The 15,898-nt window shown below is 45.3% G+C and overlaps 1 protein-coding gene across 6 annotated transcripts in view; it reads left to right on the top strand.

Moving 5' to 3' along the window:
- The window catches only part of SUSD6 (sushi domain containing 6), a 95,670-nt gene extending 89,118 nt beyond the window's left edge, over window positions 1-6,552 (top strand). For all 6 annotated transcript variants that reach the window (XM_082283686.1, XM_082283685.1, XM_082283690.1 and 3 more), the window contains one exon: window positions 317-6,552. In XM_082283686.1, the coding sequence (XP_082139812.1) occupies window positions 317-342 (26 nt within the window). In that variant the 3' untranslated portion in view covers window positions 343-6,552. The remainder of the gene's footprint in view (window positions 1-316) is intronic.
- The last annotated feature ends 9,346 nt before the right edge of the window (window positions 6,553-15,898 follow it).

Below are 15,898 nucleotides of genomic sequence, written 5' to 3'. Positions count from 1 at the left end.
ACTCGCACTTTCCACGGTATTAAGAAATATTTTGTGCTAGGAGGGTCATGGAGGACCAGATAGACACCAGAGTGGTGATGGAGTCTCTGTCCTTGGGAGTTTTTCAAGGCTGGAGCTGGTGATGGTGCCACTCTCAGGGGCAGGTTGGAGCAGAGTCCTCCAGAGTTCCTTTCTGCTGGGATGTGATGAGAGGGAGACCACTGCATTGTCATGTTATGGAAGTGCGAGCCTGTCTTGCTTTCAATAGTAATTTCTCTGGTGTGTGTTGAACTACAGAAATTTGACTACTTTTCCTTTTTTTCTCTCCACTATTCAGATATTCCCTTATTGAAGGAAGCATGAGGTCTGCTGTGTTTGTCCAGTCTTCTCCATCTTGGATTTCTTCCTCCTCCCCTCTCCCTGCCTTTGGGACAGAAGCACTCTGTGCAGTCTTCCCCATCCTCGCAAGCTGTACCCTGGATACCTCCAAGAAGAGATGCCCTCAGCTGAAGATCCAAAGGATGTCGCCAGGTTGCCTCCTGGACGCACCAGTTGAGTTGGTGCAGCGCTGGCTTCCCCATTCCATCAGCATCAGGGGCTCAAGGAACAGAGTGGATTTGAGCTCTCCTCTCCCCTTCCCCAGCCAGATGTTTGACAGCAGTCTCTGAAGAGCTGCTCTTTTCTTGTGCCTTTCTCCTCCTCACACCGGCTTGTTGCAGCTTATCAGCCTTTCTAGCCCTTCTGCTGCCCCGAGAGCAGGGGCTAAACCCACTTGCTCGCTGGGTGCAGACACAGTTTAAATATACGTATATATGTTATATAGGCTCTTCTTCCAGCATCCTCTTTGTGATAGGGCAGGACAAAACGCCTCACTGGGACTGAAACTGGGCTTGGGAGGGACCGCAGTTGAGGGGCAGCCTGTGATGTCTAGAAGAGCCTCACATGAGGTGGGCTGTGTGACAGCTTAGCGGTGCACGAACAGTTCACTGAGAATTGCTTAAACACTGAAGGCTGAGAAGTCCAACATGTAGGAATGCCCTCTGCCCCACCCCTGCAGGAGTCCATTCCTGAAAATCACTTTCTCTCCTCCTTCTTCCTGTACCAGTGCAGCCCACTGGAAGAGGTTCAGGTGTTTGAAAATATCAAGACAAAAAAATAGTGAATTCCTAGTGCCATTGGTGCAATCTCAAATTCCTTTCCCAGCCACAGTAGGTACTTGGATCCTGGGTAGCTGCCATCTCAGAGGCTGGTGTGTCTTCCTAGCTTTATACAGCAAAGGGTCTGCTGTTTTAACCTGGTGGGCTCCAATGGGCCCAGAGAGAAGGGCTCCTCCCTTGTGGCTGGGGGTAAGCAGCATTTGTAAAGCTTCTCCTAAACACAGTGCCAGCCTGTTGCTGTGAGGGAAGGTTGAGTACACTGACAGCAGTGCTAGAGAACACCACAGCTCAGCCTCAAAACTTGCTGAAGTTTTGAGGATTGTTTTCAGTTCTGGTAGTAGGGAAGAGAAAATTCAGAAATATGTGTACCTCTGCCTGCCACAGTTATCTACAGCAGGTCAGACTGTCCGTGTTGGGACTCCATATCTGCAGGAAGTCACATCTGTCTGGGGTAGGTGTCCAATCCAAGTGCTGTGGTGGTTGTAAGATTCCTCACTGAGGTCTGGACACTGTTCCATGGGATTGGTTTCAGCAAGAAGAGTTGGCTTCTTAGATGCATGTACCTTGTCATAACTGTCTTGAAATAACCAGGGAAGTGTTTGCCCTGTGAGAAGCTGCTAAATTTTTGAGTTGAAGGAGCAAAATGTCATGGCCTTACACATCATGTGGTAATGTAAACAGGGATGCTATTTTTGCTACTTTGCTTTTGATTTACGATCCTCACCATCCTCATCCTCGTTGCTACAGTAAAAAATATTACAGCACTTGACAAAAGTGATACAACATCTTTACATATAAAATCACTGTGGCTTAGCTCCAGTTCTTTGAAATGGGGATTGGCCAGAGTATCCAGCTATGTATCTGCTATTCTTTTTCCTGAATAGCTGTTAAATCCAAGGACACATGGAAACAGTGTGTGCTTGTGGATGGAAGAATCCTTTTTTCCCTATCCTTGTTATAGAGAGATGTTAATTTAAAAATACAGTGTTTTAAACATCCTTCCATCCTTGCTCACATTATCTTGCATTAACACAAGAATTTGATAAATCCCATTTGGATGGTTTAGGTATTTTTTGTTCAGTTTGGATGGTGAAAATCCTGTGTCATTTTACAGTGGGCTGTGGTGTCCAGCTTCAAGCACTGTAGAGGACAAATGCTGTTTCCACATCTGCTCTTGGAATTTTAAAAAATAAGCATGGGAATGATTGTGTTTAGCTTTTTGACTGTTGGAAATGGTCTAAGCTTGAGTAAATTCTCCTCCATTGGCTTGTCAGGGGTGACGGAGGGGTTGAGCAAGTGTAGTGGTAAGGGAGTGTGGAGGAAAGTCTGTGTGACTTCTTTCCTAACCAGCTTGGAGCAGGAGTTGTTTTTTATGCATTTAAGGTCCTGTCTGCTCAAACTGACCCTCAGCAATTCAAGGTATAGAAGTTGGGAACGTGTTGCCTTCCTGTAAAGGGCAGTGCTAGTGCCGGGTTGGTGGGAGAAGGTGGAAGCTGATCCCAAGGCCTGACCTTGCTCTGGACAAGTATGTGCACCACCAGCAGAAAACACATCCTCTGTGGCCTAGCCTCCTCTCTGCTGTTGTAAAACAAGCAGCTGCTAGCATGGGAGAGAAAATTCAATTTGGGTGGGGAAGAAAAGGAAGCAAGCTCTACAAAAAGGGAGTGTTTTAATTTCACAGAATCACACAGAATTAACTAGGCTGGGAAAAACCTTTGAGATCATCAAGTCCAACCTATGACTGAACACCACCTTGTCAACTAGACCATGGCACTGAGTGCCACCTCCAGGGATGGTGACTCCACCACCTCCCTGGGCAGCCCATTCCAGTGCCCAATCACTGCTTCTGTGAAGAATTTCTTCCTAATGTCCAGCTTAAACTTCCCCTGGTACAGCTTAAGAGTGTGTCCTCTTGTCCTGTCACTGGTTCCCTGGGAGAAGAGGCTGAGCCCCACCTGGCTACAGCCTCTTTTCAGGGAGTTGTGGAGAGTGATAAGGTTTCCCCTGAACCTCCTCTTCCCCAGGCTGAACAACCCCGGCTTCCTCATAGGATTTGTGCTCCAGAGCCTTCACCAGCCTTGTTGCCCTTTGTCTGGATGCATTTGAGCATCTCAATGTCCTTCTTAAATTGGGGGGCTCAGAACAGGACACAGCACTCAAGGTGCAGCCTCACCAGTGCCAAGTACAGGGGGACAGTCACTGCCCTGGTCCTGCTGGCCACACTGCTCCTGATAAAGGCCAGGAGGCCTTTGGCTTTCTTGGTCACCTGGGCACAGCTGGCTCATGTTCAGTCTGCCATCAGTCAGTACCCCCAGGTCCTTTTCTGCCTGGCTGCTGTCCAGCCACTCTGTCCCCAGCCTGTAGCACTGCAGGGGATTGTTGCAGCCAAAGTGAAGGACCCAGTGCTTGGTCTTGTTAAACCTCATATTGTTGGCTTCTATAAAAATTGTTGGAAATGGCTTTACTAACAAGTGGGGGAAATGCAGAGGTGGAGGAGGGAAATATGCAAGTGTAGCTATTGTAATCAAGCATAAAATGGCAGCTTCTGTTGGCTTGTTGAGGGTAAGCCAGCAGCTTCCAGGCCAGTCTCTGTGCTGGCTGGTAATCCCATCTGATGATTCCAGATCCCGCAGAAAAGCTCTATTCCCTGCAGCAAATCTTGTGGGAACAGGCCCCAAGGATCTGTGTGAGCCAGAACACGGAACACAGTTTGGGGGCATCACGTTGATTGTCCACATCCTCAGCTTTAGAGATAATTTTGATATAAAATTAAGTAAAACAGTGGGGGAGGAACCTAAAAGATGTCTGACAACTTTTTCAAGGGGGAGGGAGAGCAAGGCCTCACTTTACTGGTTATCAAGTGATTATTATTCATTCGTGTTTGTTTTAATTCTGCAGAGGCTGAAGGACTGAGAAGTCTTTGGGTAGAGATATAGGAAAACCTACTTTGTACAGTCCTGCCTTTACTTATGGGAGCAAGGCCTGGAGCCTTAAGATCCCTCAGATGTGAGCTCCGCTCTGACTCAGGAGTGTTCATTATCGCTGAGCTAAGAGTGTGTTCTCTGTGGATTTTCCCATAAGTAGATGCAGCCTGGATCTCAGTATTGTGGATGGAAAGCACAGAGGCTCAGCCATGCAAGATGTAATACAGTAAATGGGTTTTTTCTCTTTTTTTTTTCTCCTGATGGGGCTACAGTCTCCATACCTTTTCTTCCCCCACCTATGTCTGGCAAAAGATTTCAAAGGGAGGCATTTTTTCTTATTTAACACTCCCAACATAATCATCTCATGCTCTGTCATACATGCTGGATCCTGTGATATTCAAGAACATTAAAATTAGTTAATTATATTGAGAAAAATAAAAATAGCACTTACTTTAAAGTTTTCCATTATTTTTGGAGTGATAGTTGGGGGGGGGGGAAAGGGCATTTCAGAAATTCAGGATATTATGTGCAATAGAAAAACTTCCTTGCTCCTTTCCAGTTCCATAGTTTTTTTAAAAATAAATGCAACTTAGTGCAGTGTTTACAGCTCAAGCATTGTAGAACTGGACTAGCCTGAGAGAACCAGGAAGTGAAGTTGGCAGTGACCCATGGGGAAGTGGGCCAGTCTCCTGCCAGGGTCTGCATCATGAAGCTCACCTTAAATGAGGAGCCAGCTTGGACTGTGTCAGAGCCTCCTGCAGCCTTGAAGGGTGTCAGAAGCACTGGTGAGAGCGGGGTTTGTGTGTTCTGGTTTTAAATAGCTTGTGCCTCCCCAACATTAACTGCAGAAGAGGTAAAAATTAAGTCAGGAGAGATGCGCTGTAGCATGTGAGCCTGTGGAGTTGTTGCTGAGTTAAAACGTGAGTTTGGGAGGGAGAAGAGCCTGATGCATTTTTATCCTTAACCACCAGGGAAGTTGCTGGGTAGCAGAATGTATACTCAGCAAGAAGAATGTTTTTTTCACCCCTTGGACATCTCTGCTGAGGCTTCTCCTTGGCCTTTCAGCTCTGGTGTGGTGGACTGTTTACTGCATCTGGAACCTTAATTTGGTCTTTCAGTGTGTGGAGAACTCAGGTGTGTTAGGAAGAAATCTGTTCCACATGCTTTGGGAAGAAACATCCTAAGATGCTCCCAGAGGCGGATGACTTGGGTCAATACTGAGGAGTGGAGCTAAGAGAGCAACTGGCTCAGCCATTGGAAATAACCTGGGATGGTTAAGTCATTTGCAGCACAGAAAAGGGAACACAAGGAGGAGTCTAAGGAAGAGCTGAAAACAGAGGTTTACTGCAGGCTAGTGAGCTAATGCAATCATGACCAGGTTGTAAGGAAGCTTATGCTTTGTTAGATGATTTAGTGTACACCAGCAGGCTTGCTGTATAAAAAAAAAAAAATGTACAACTGGTTGGACACACTGAGCTGTCCTTGCTGACCTTTTTAGAACATACTTGCAAAATGTGGTTTTACTGTTCTGATAGCAATTAAAAAAAAATCTGCCTTGTTACTCTATCCAGATAACTATTTAAATAAATTTCACTTTGGTTTTTTGTATATAAATGCAATAAATCCCATTAATTTTGCACATCCTGCCTCACCCCGTCCTCACCTTTCAGTCCTTACCAGGGAACAGCAGATTGAATTTGCTCTATGTGAAAACCTTTGTTTGCAGAAGAACTTGATTAGAAAACAGTTTTTCTCTACAATACCCTTTGAAAGTGCAAAGAGGTTTCCTAGAGCAGGCTTCATTTTAAGGTGTATTTTTATACAAGAAATAAGCCTTTTTCCAGTCCTAGCACACTAGGACAGAACACGCCACTTCCCACATTTCAGGGCTCTGTGTTCAGCACTGCTTTCAAACTCAACCCTCTGCAGGTGATGTTCAGATCTATGTACCCACCAGAACATGTGGTGTTGATGCTCTGCATATGCTTTCTGTAAGCTATGCTTTTGCTTCTGTCCTTGAGTGAGAACAGACAGAGGCAACTGAGTTGTGCCGGAAAATGTTTTAGTTCAGATTCTCAAAGTTGCTTCCTTCCAAAAGAAAACGAAGTGAAGTTGTCTGTGAAGCAGATGTCCTATGATGCGGTGGGTAGACTGCTGGTAGTTGCTGATGCAAGTGCAAGGGGAGCTTGATTGCCTTTCTGCATTAATCTTTCCTTTCCTGTATGTGTTTTCTTTTTATCTGAATTGCACCACTATGGAATTATTTGCAGAATGGTACTCCATATATATATGTGGGATTTAAAACCATAACTGATGCTGTGCAGGATGTCACTCAATTGGTTTTATTTTGCTTTATTTTATATGTATTTTCTGGTATCCTGTACATTGCAGTGGGTGTGAAGATAGTATTTTAATATTTGTACAAAGTTTAATTTAATTGTTCTATGTATATAACTGCATTTCTAAATTAAAAAAAATTCTTTTGAAGTGAAGCTATAATTTCTTGTGGGTTTTTTTTTTTTTGTTTGTTTGTTTTTTGGTTTTTTTTTTTAACTGCTTAAGCCTTGTGGCTTGGAAATCTAGCAATCATTAATGACTATGTTGCAGTTGTGAAAACCAGGATGAAGCTAAAGCTAGGGAAGCTCAAATGGCTTGGGGAAGAGGGGTTCAGAGTTGGTGCAGCCTTAGAAGGATCATCTGTTTCCAAGTTCAGAAGCAAAGGCTGCCCTTGGTGTGCTTGCATAGAATTCCATGAGGAATGAGGCCAGGTTGGGCAGGGAGGAAAGGTTTAAAGAGATCATGTATGGTATGAGTGGATTTCAGAGAGGAAGGCAGGGTAAATATAATAAACAGCTAATTAATCTTGGAGTCTGTATAAGAACAGTATGTATAGGAAGAGAGTGTTATTTTTAGAGGGAAGATAGCTCTCATTGGTGAAATAATAATCCAAAGTGGGTAACAGGACAGTATAGGAGACATTAGAGACACCTTACAAATACGTGCATTAGTGCACCTGGGAGTGCAGAGGGGAGGCTGGGGCAGGCACTGCTCTTCCCTCGTGTCGTTGTGCTGCATTGGGAGGACGGGAGAAGCAGAAACTGCAGAGGAGCAGACACCCATTGTTCTTTAGTGCAATATACAGTCCATTACTATTTTTATTAATGCTTGTTTTGCTTCAAAAACCTAAGGTAACTTTGCCTTTTCAGGCAAGTGTACTAATGAGTGTTCCTTTCTTTTAACAAGATCTATCAATAATGTAATAGGAAAGGGAAGAAGGGAGGAGATCCTTTTGGCCAGCTTGTTCAAAGCAAAGTCTTTTGTGTACTTATATACATGATTTTTATTCTGTGTGAAGGAATAGCCAGCTTAAAGAGATGGGAAGGGGTGACATCTACCTTTTTCCTACTTCCATTTGTTCCAAAAATTATTCCCACACAGCAGGCACATCTTACTGTAATTTTACTACTGCAAAACTGGAGCTCTGTGGCCTGTGCATGCCTTCCTGGATCAGGCAGTTGGCACGTGGGAGTCACTGGCCTCCAGGAAACTTTTTCATCAGTGTTTTTCACTGGGTGATGGTCTCCTGCCACAGCAGTTCTGGCAGCCAGGAATGTGCCCTTCTTGACACGTTGGAAATTATTTGTCATCTCTGGTTTGAAATGGCAATGAGAAATGACTGGGAGACAAGCCTGAGGGAAGCCAGCCTGAGGTGGGTGGTCTGGGCGATCTTCCTTGACAGTTGGCCCTTTGGCTTGAAGGGCAAAAAGGCCAGGGCACACAGGAACATCTCTGCTTCCAGAAAAGCAGCCTCGCCACAAAGACTGACCCCGCCACAAAGCCTCTTTGAGAAACTCGCTCAGGAAAGGGGATAGATGGGCTGCTGCCCTCAGCAGGCGTCCTGTCAACGGCGCACTGCAGTGCTTGGCTCCCAGACAGGATGTTCTGTACACGTGGATTTTCCAGGAACACAAAGCGCGGAGCACGGCAGCCCCGGAGCAGCCACGTGCTTTAACCCTGTAGCGGACGCAGGACGGAGCGCCTCGGTCCCTGCTCCTTGCCGCGTCCGCAGCGCCACCATCGGAGAGCTCTGCCCTTCAGGTGCTGTCGGGCTGCCCGTGCCGGGACCCTCCCCTGCACTATCAGCTCCCCCAGCCGCCGACTTGTTTCTAAGGGTGTCGTGAAAACGCAGATTCCCCCTCCCGAAAGCAGAATGCCAGCAGGCTGTGTGCCAACAAGCCCCGTGCTTCACAAAGCGTTTGCACACCCCTCCTCACCTGCCAGGGCCACGCAGAGGGCCTCTTACGGTGCTGGCACCGGGGAGGAGAGCAGAGTCTGGCCGGGACACACTGCCAGCCCCCATTCCTCATCGGCTGTGGTACTTGGCAAAACTGAATGGTCTCTCTTGGCACCAACGGGGGTGCAGGGGAAGGGATGGGAAAGCACACACAACGGACTTCCCAATTCTCTCTGTTCCGTTTTGCAGGACAATGATGTTTACCAGCAAACTCCTCGCCTGAACCTTCAGTGAGACACAGGCAGAGTTAAACAGCCCAGAGAGTACCCTGGTATAAGGTGATTGTTCTTTCACAGCTCTTTGTCATGTGGCCCATGCTGAGCCCATGGTGTGTCTGTGGGACATAGCTCAGGCTTTTCATGTTATATCCATGAGAAAAAAACAGAATTTCAGGCAAGAGGGCACAGACTGGAGCCAGTATTCAAGGCACAAACACCCTTGACTCCTTGTCCGGACATGCCCCTCTGATCTGGCAGCTCTTTTAGTGGTTCGTGTTTGAGATCACGCTGACTTTAGCAGCTCTGCATGACATGCAGGGTTCATCTCCCAGGCCCATGTATCCCAATGAGGCTGGGGGACACACTTCATGGGACAGACATGCTCTCCCTTGTTCCCAAATGTGTCAAACCACAGCACCCAGCAGCTCGGGCAGCCAAGCATCACTGGGCACAGAGCTGATGCTCTCAGGGAAGGAGGGGGAAGCCATTGTGGGCTGGAGCATCCTCCGGATACCGGGGAGCACCAGGGAGACCTGTCCAGTTCATCGGGTTCAGTGGCAGGTGGGGGTGGGAGGACAGGTGGGAGAGCTGGCAGTGGCACAACCTTCCTGACAGGCCAGTGGCAACTGGGGATGCTCTTGGCCGGACTGGGCAGAGCTGCTGGCTGCTTTGCTGGATTTGCTTCTACCCTGGCTCTGCCCATCAGGCAGATCCTCCACAAAGAAGGGCTAACATGCTACCCATAATTAGAAGGTATATAATGTTCATCTTTAAACTCATATTCAAAGTCTCGTCATGTTGAGAAGATCAGGGGCCAGATTTGGGAGCAGCAGAGTTTTCCTAGGGGGCCAGCTCCTGATGGGAGCCAGAAGTGGAAGCCTGGTACCCAAGTACAGATATGCTCGGTTTCCCATTTTGTGCTCTTCTCCCTGGGTGCTACGGGGCAGTGTAGGGCTTCCTGTGGGTGGCAGGACTCCAAACTTGCTCAAATAACTTTCTTCCATCTTCATGAGCTGCCTGCACAGGATGGCAGAAATGTCCCTGTAACAGCTATTTCTTAGAGATTTATTATCCTGGGTTCAGCTTTGCAAACAGAGTTGTTACCATCCTACAGTCTGTCTTTCCCCTCATAAATGTAACCCGGCTCTAAATAATTTCTTCCTCCAGGAAGCTTTAAAATAGTTGATTTGTTAGTGAAACTGTTCAATATTTCTCTTATGCCTCCCTGTTGTTTTTTTCAACAGCTTTACAAATTATTGGGAATTTTTTTCTTTGAGGCATCTCCATGGGCGGGAAGGCCCACACTGTCCTTGTTGATGGAGGGGGGGAAAACAAAGCACAGAAAACTGAAATAACCTTCTCCAGGTCATACCAGAGGCTGTGTTGCAGGCAGGGAAACAAATGCTTTTAATGACACCTTCCCCATGTCTTCTTCCAGACCTCTCCTTTAGCTGTGAGCTCCTGTTTGTTCTGCACGTGGTGACAGAGGAACAGCCCCTTTATTCCAGCCAGGCTGTGCCTAAAGGGAATGACTCAAATGGTAATTCAGAGATATTGATTGTCCTCATCGTGGAAGCCAAATGCCAAGGGTAACACCTGCTATGTAATCACTTTCTTCTTACTCTGCCCTATGGCTAATGGGCTTGAGATCAACCAGTCAGGACCCTGCCCTGGGGTATCAAATGGAGGGCCTGCTGTTCCCAGCCTAAGAAAGGTCAGTGGGGACTCTGGCAGTCGTGCAGGGAGGTTGCCTTTCTTCTTTGCTGAATGTTGGCAGCAAAGTTAGGAATTTCAGAACAAAGTGGTAAAAATGCAAGGGAGTATGGGAGGGGTCTGGGTGCAGGGGCACGTGGTGCTGTTCCTCTGAGGCACTGGAATAAGGTTTTCTTGCTTACTAGTGCAATAGGGAACAAAGTGCATTGCTGTTTTGGTTGGTTTATCAGTTAATGGGCTGGTCCTGGTCCCAGTGAGTTGAGAAGCAAGGATTAATGCCTTGTAGCTTCCTCATGCAATTAGCAAAGACAATTATGAGAGATTCGGGGAGATTAAATCTTTCTTTCTTTCTTTGCTTCTCCCTCTGTTCTGCATTTGGATGAAGTCATCTTCACTTTACACCTTTTACACCTGGGATTACTTTTTGTAGTTTTTGAAGATGCCAATAACCATTGCATTTTGATCCTTCCCCCAGGAGCACAAACCCACCAGCAGCATTTTATTGCTAACCTGAAGCCAATGGGGTAAGGAAGGGACGTAAATGGGGGAAGGGGAAGCACTCTTTCCAGTCTCTCCAGCAGTGTCAGGGGTGACACTGCAACCCAAATGTGATCTTTCAGGGCATAGGGAAGATGCTTCACCACCCAGGTTTATGACTGATTTAATAAATTCTCCAAACACAGTGCCCTTCTGGGCAATTGATGCAGTTTCCTTTGAAATTTTCAAAAACACAAAGTACGGTTTTTTTGCTTTGTAAAGTCCAAAACATCTTTCTTATTTTACTGGGTTCCATAACCAAGAAAAAGAAGTTATATATAACTTTTATGTGTCTCCTTTTTAGTCTGGTGAGGGAGCAGGGGAATATTACTGCTTGAGGGGGATTCCCACCCTCCCCTACTTCTCAAAGAAAGCCTGCCTTGTTTTAAGTGTTTTCCTTCTGCCTGTCTCCACAGAAAATATAAGGGATATGGGATCTGGTATTCATTATAAGCTCCCAACAGAGTAAGATCAATGAAACTTTAAATAAAGCAGCTGTGAGCCAGTATGTTATTTGCTGTTGAAGTTAAAAACATGCTTAACAAAAACGGAGCATAATCATTTGGTGAGGGTCTTTGTTCCCTCTTTCAGAAGCTTGTGTGATATTGTCTTGTGGCTGGTGCTTCATAGTCACCCAAGGCAGATCTTGCCTGAATTTTCATCTGTGTACCTACCTAGCTACTGGAACGTGGAGCCTAGATCATGAAGCAGCCAGCTATTACATAGCTGTGGCTACTTTTACCTTTGAAATCAGGGGTGTCAGTTTAAGCATAAAACCACCCTTTTCTTCCTTGGATCTGAAAAGGATTTGGTAAAACAAAAAAACTTTTAAATTGTCTTCTCTTTAAATAGGGAACGATTTTTTTAATGCTCTTATTTCTTTTTTTTCTTCCTCTTTTATTCTAGCTTTGGGGGAAAAAAAAACCAAACCAAAACAAAACAACCCAAAATAGGATTGAAGCCCCAGTGCAGCTGTCAGGAACACTTCAAGTTTCCCTGTGTACACAGTTTGGTCACAGCGTTACACTTTGAGTGCAGAGCCCAGCAGTATTCTCCCTGAGTCACTCTTCTCCTCTGCCATGAAGCTGCCTGTCAGAGCCAGTGCTTTATGTCCCTATTTCTATCTCAGACAGTGGAGCTAGGGTCATGGAGAGCATTTTTCACCAGACAGGGAGTTCATTTTCCCTCCTCTCAGCAGCACAGCCCAGAGTAGCAAAGGCTGATCAGGCCAGCCTTGTAACATGAATTCAGCCCAGCCTGAAGAAAAGGCCTCTGAGCTTCCAGGACATACCCTTTCACCAACAGATGAGAAGGAGGTTGGAAGGCACCTGTGGGAGCAGCAACATATTTAAGCATCATGATATTTATCATTTTTATCAGTTGTCCTGCATGTCTAAGACATGGGAAAAACAAAGCAAAGGTCACACAAGAGCAATGAAATGATCAGAGGCTGGAAGGACTTACAAGAAAAGATGAAAAGGGATGTGTATCTCAGCTGTGCAGGGACAGCTAAGGAGGGCTGTTATTACTATCCGAAGCGAACAGTCCCCAGGGAGAAAAAAGGAGTCTTTATCCTACTTCAAGGGCTTGTAACTCAGTGTGACAGGAGAAATTCTGAAACATAAATATGGGTTAAACAGACAAAAAATAAAGTGCCTTGTAATGTCATTTGTTAAACTGAAGTGACTTCCCACAGAGAGCAGCAGAAGCCCAGGCTCTTGCCTTGTCTGTACACTGGGGAGGGGATGTATTTTCCTGTGGAAAGGCAGCAGGCGGTGGTGAGGACACACCTGCCAGGCTCTTTGTCTTCCAGCTTTCTGCCTGTCCGAAATAACCTGTGCCTGTTGCTTCCCCTCCTTCCCATTCAATGCCTGAATTTGATGGCAGTCACAAAAGAGAACTTTTCTGCTTGTATATATGCTGGGAACTTGCAAACTGGGGATGTCAGAAGGTCACGTAGCACTATCAGACCCTTGGAAAAGCTGCTGTGCCATTATTTAACACACTGTGCAGCTCAGGGGGCTGCATGAGAAAAGCCATGGCTGTTTTAGAGCTGCAGAAATGGTGCCAAATAGAAAAGGGATCTGCACAATCATGTCTTTTGTTTGGGCAGACACATATTCTGAACACTGTGGTAGCCAAACACTTAACTCTAGAGCAATAGGTGGAATATGTGCTTGGGTTACTGTGCTTTGCAGCCTGGTGTGCACTGCAGCTCACTGCACACCAGTGTCAGGGCTCAGAGATTAACTTGGTTCGAGCTGACCTTCATACCCTAATACTGGCCTTTAAAGTCTACCCAGAGTAGCATGCTTCAGACAAATCCCTATGCTTAACAAATAAGAGATGAACCACTATAGAAGTCTTCCCTGAGCCTTCCAGCTGCTGCACCCTGGGAACTGTCCCACATCACTTCTATATTTGCTGGTGCTGATCACTCCTTAATGCCTGCAGATGAGAGTGCTTTGTGGCACCAAACACCCCCTGCTCATAAGCCAAAATCTGCTGAATTTTCTCTTACATTTAGATGACTTTTCCAGCACTTGTGGCTGCAAGAGAAATATTCAGAGAATTAACTGTCTTCTTGAGGGCTTGGCTGGCTGGCATTATGGGTTTGGGGAAGGGTGAGTTCCAATGTCCTCACTAGTTATTCTAGCTCTATGTTGTTATATTTGTCACATAGATCATGGGATGGTTTAAAGCTCAAGGGCCTGATGTTACATGGTGGCATGGTCCCCATCAGGGAAAAAGCACTTCAGAGATAAATTCTCTGGTGTGGATATGGTGAGATGTGGATCTTGTTAGTACTCCTCTGATAGCAGAGCCCTGTCAAGGGGGAGGAGTGATAGTTCTGGTTCAAAAAAACAAAATAATTGTTATTAGAGTAGCCCTGAAAGTTGAATTGGTAAAATGGAAGGAGAGAGAACAGCAACCAGGAGAAGCTGGGAGCAGAAACCTCCAGAAACAGGTCTGTCACTATTTTGAATTGACTGTAGCATCAAATCACATCTATAGAAAGATCATGTATACCTGTATCTTTAGGCAATTTGAAAAGAAAGACGTCTGTACTGGTATGAGTCCTTTCAAAGAGTTATAATGCTTATGTATACACATCTTTTCAAAATAACTACAGCGGCATAAAAATTCCATGGAAGTTATGCATAATTCCTGGATGGTTAAACAGTCACTGAAATTACAGTTTGCTTTCCAGCAACATCTGTCAGAAGTCTGGAGGAACCAGAATGTCATATATATATATGTAAGATTTGTCCTTTCTGCTTTGTGTTTTAATTTATGTAATGTGACATCTATTTTAAACAGTCTCTAGTGATTACAGCTTAGTGACAGTTTTCCTGGACTGTACAAGTATGTGGTAGAATGTTTTAATGTTGTTTTTCCTCAGTCTAACAGTTGCCTAAAAATAAGAAATCAATCCACCAATGATGGGGCATGTACTATCCTCCCCAGACTTGAAAAGCATGTGAAAAGAGGGTGAGATGAACAAAGACACTTACAGCATTGGTAACACTGCAGCCTTCCACAAAGGTTTGACCGCTATTCCTTAAAGATAGCACAAAGCTATATATACTGCTCTTCACGAACAGCGGGGCATTCTGTGGTGACAGAACTGAAGTTATCGTTAAATCTTACCTTACTCTCATTCTGCCGTTCACTTCATAACTTGGCCCTTAAATATCACACCCTCTGTTCTTGTCTTCAGTGTGTTTGAAACTCTTCTCAGCCTGATTCATCTGCATGCTTTAACACTGCATGCTCTAATCTGTTTAACAAATTATTAATGCAAGTGTTGAATGATCCCTAAGAAGAGAATGTTAAGAGATCCCTGACTCCCCAAAGGAATTGTCCCTAGGTTTGTCAAGGAGCTATTTTGAGTACAAACTCTGAAAAAGTTGTACTTTCAACCTACAATGAATTTTACTTTGCCATTTTCCTATTTGCTTAAAAAATGGACCAAAAGATGTGCCCTCTGCTGAGAACAAAAACTGTTGCCAATGTTAGTCCCTGGGTCTTTCTACACAAAGAAGGTGGTTTGTCAAAGAAGCAGTATGATTTAAGCTGTTGGAAAGGTAATGGCAGACCATGGCCATGACTGCAGCTATGTCTGAGGGTAGCTCTAACACAAAGTTAAATCAGAAAGGGGCTTAGGTGGCTTTCAGAAAAGGTCTGAAAGGGCCAGACAAGGAAGGACACATGATGCTGCAGATGATCTCCTGTTACCCACTGAAGGTTTATAAATAGCTTTGACCCCATAAGGTGTTTTTGTGGCAGTCTGCAGCTCGCTCTCACAGTGTTGTGAGATTTCCTCAGGTGTTCACATTCAGTGTCTAAAAGTAAACACACTGAGCTGGTGTAAACTTGTTCTGATCATTCAAATATTAACCCCAGGAAAAAAAAATTCCTTTACACTTTGTACCTGTAATCTTCATGCTGGACCAGGTTCTAGCTGCCCATCTGCAGCTGGCATAAATTTGCACAAAAGCTAACCTAAACCTTGTTGCATTTAAAGATAATGTAAAAAATGTGATGGTGCATAAGGCCTTGGCACTACTGAATTTCTACTGGGATATGATCTGATGTGATGGTGCACTATTCTGTTGTCAATCTGCCTTGACTGCTCACAGTGGCAAACTGCAGAGGCATAGGCAGAGCCTGCTCCATATCCTAGAGAAGAGGGAATGATCAGTTCCTGCCTCTTCTACTTTTTCCTCAGCTACAGCCATGGAAGACTCACAGAGTCACCTGAATTAAAAGGTAAAGTCTGCAACCTCAGTGATGAGCTACAGATCCCCCTATACATAAAGTACCTCCAGGACTACCTAAATACTGCTGCTGAGCTATAATTAATGGGATGTTAATTATTACACTTGGCTAGAAAAGATGAGTGTGAGGAACTGTCATCCATGGGGCTCTGGCAGGAGGCAGCTGAAACAAGGCTGGTTAGGCTGTGAGGACTGTGGAAGAGTAGCTCTCAGTCAGGCTTCCTGACTCTACTGACTGCTCAGTGATACAGCCCCAGGGCAGCACATTTCACACTGAATTACAGTCTGCTGAAAA

The sequence above is a fragment of the Coloeus monedula genome, assembly GCF_965178545.1.
Source record: "Coloeus monedula genome assembly, chromosome: 6".
Lineage (NCBI taxonomy): Eukaryota > Metazoa > Chordata > Aves > Passeriformes > Corvidae > Coloeus > Coloeus monedula.
The sequence above is the reverse complement of the archived record's forward strand: the minus strand, read 5'-3'. Positions and strand labels throughout refer to the sequence as shown.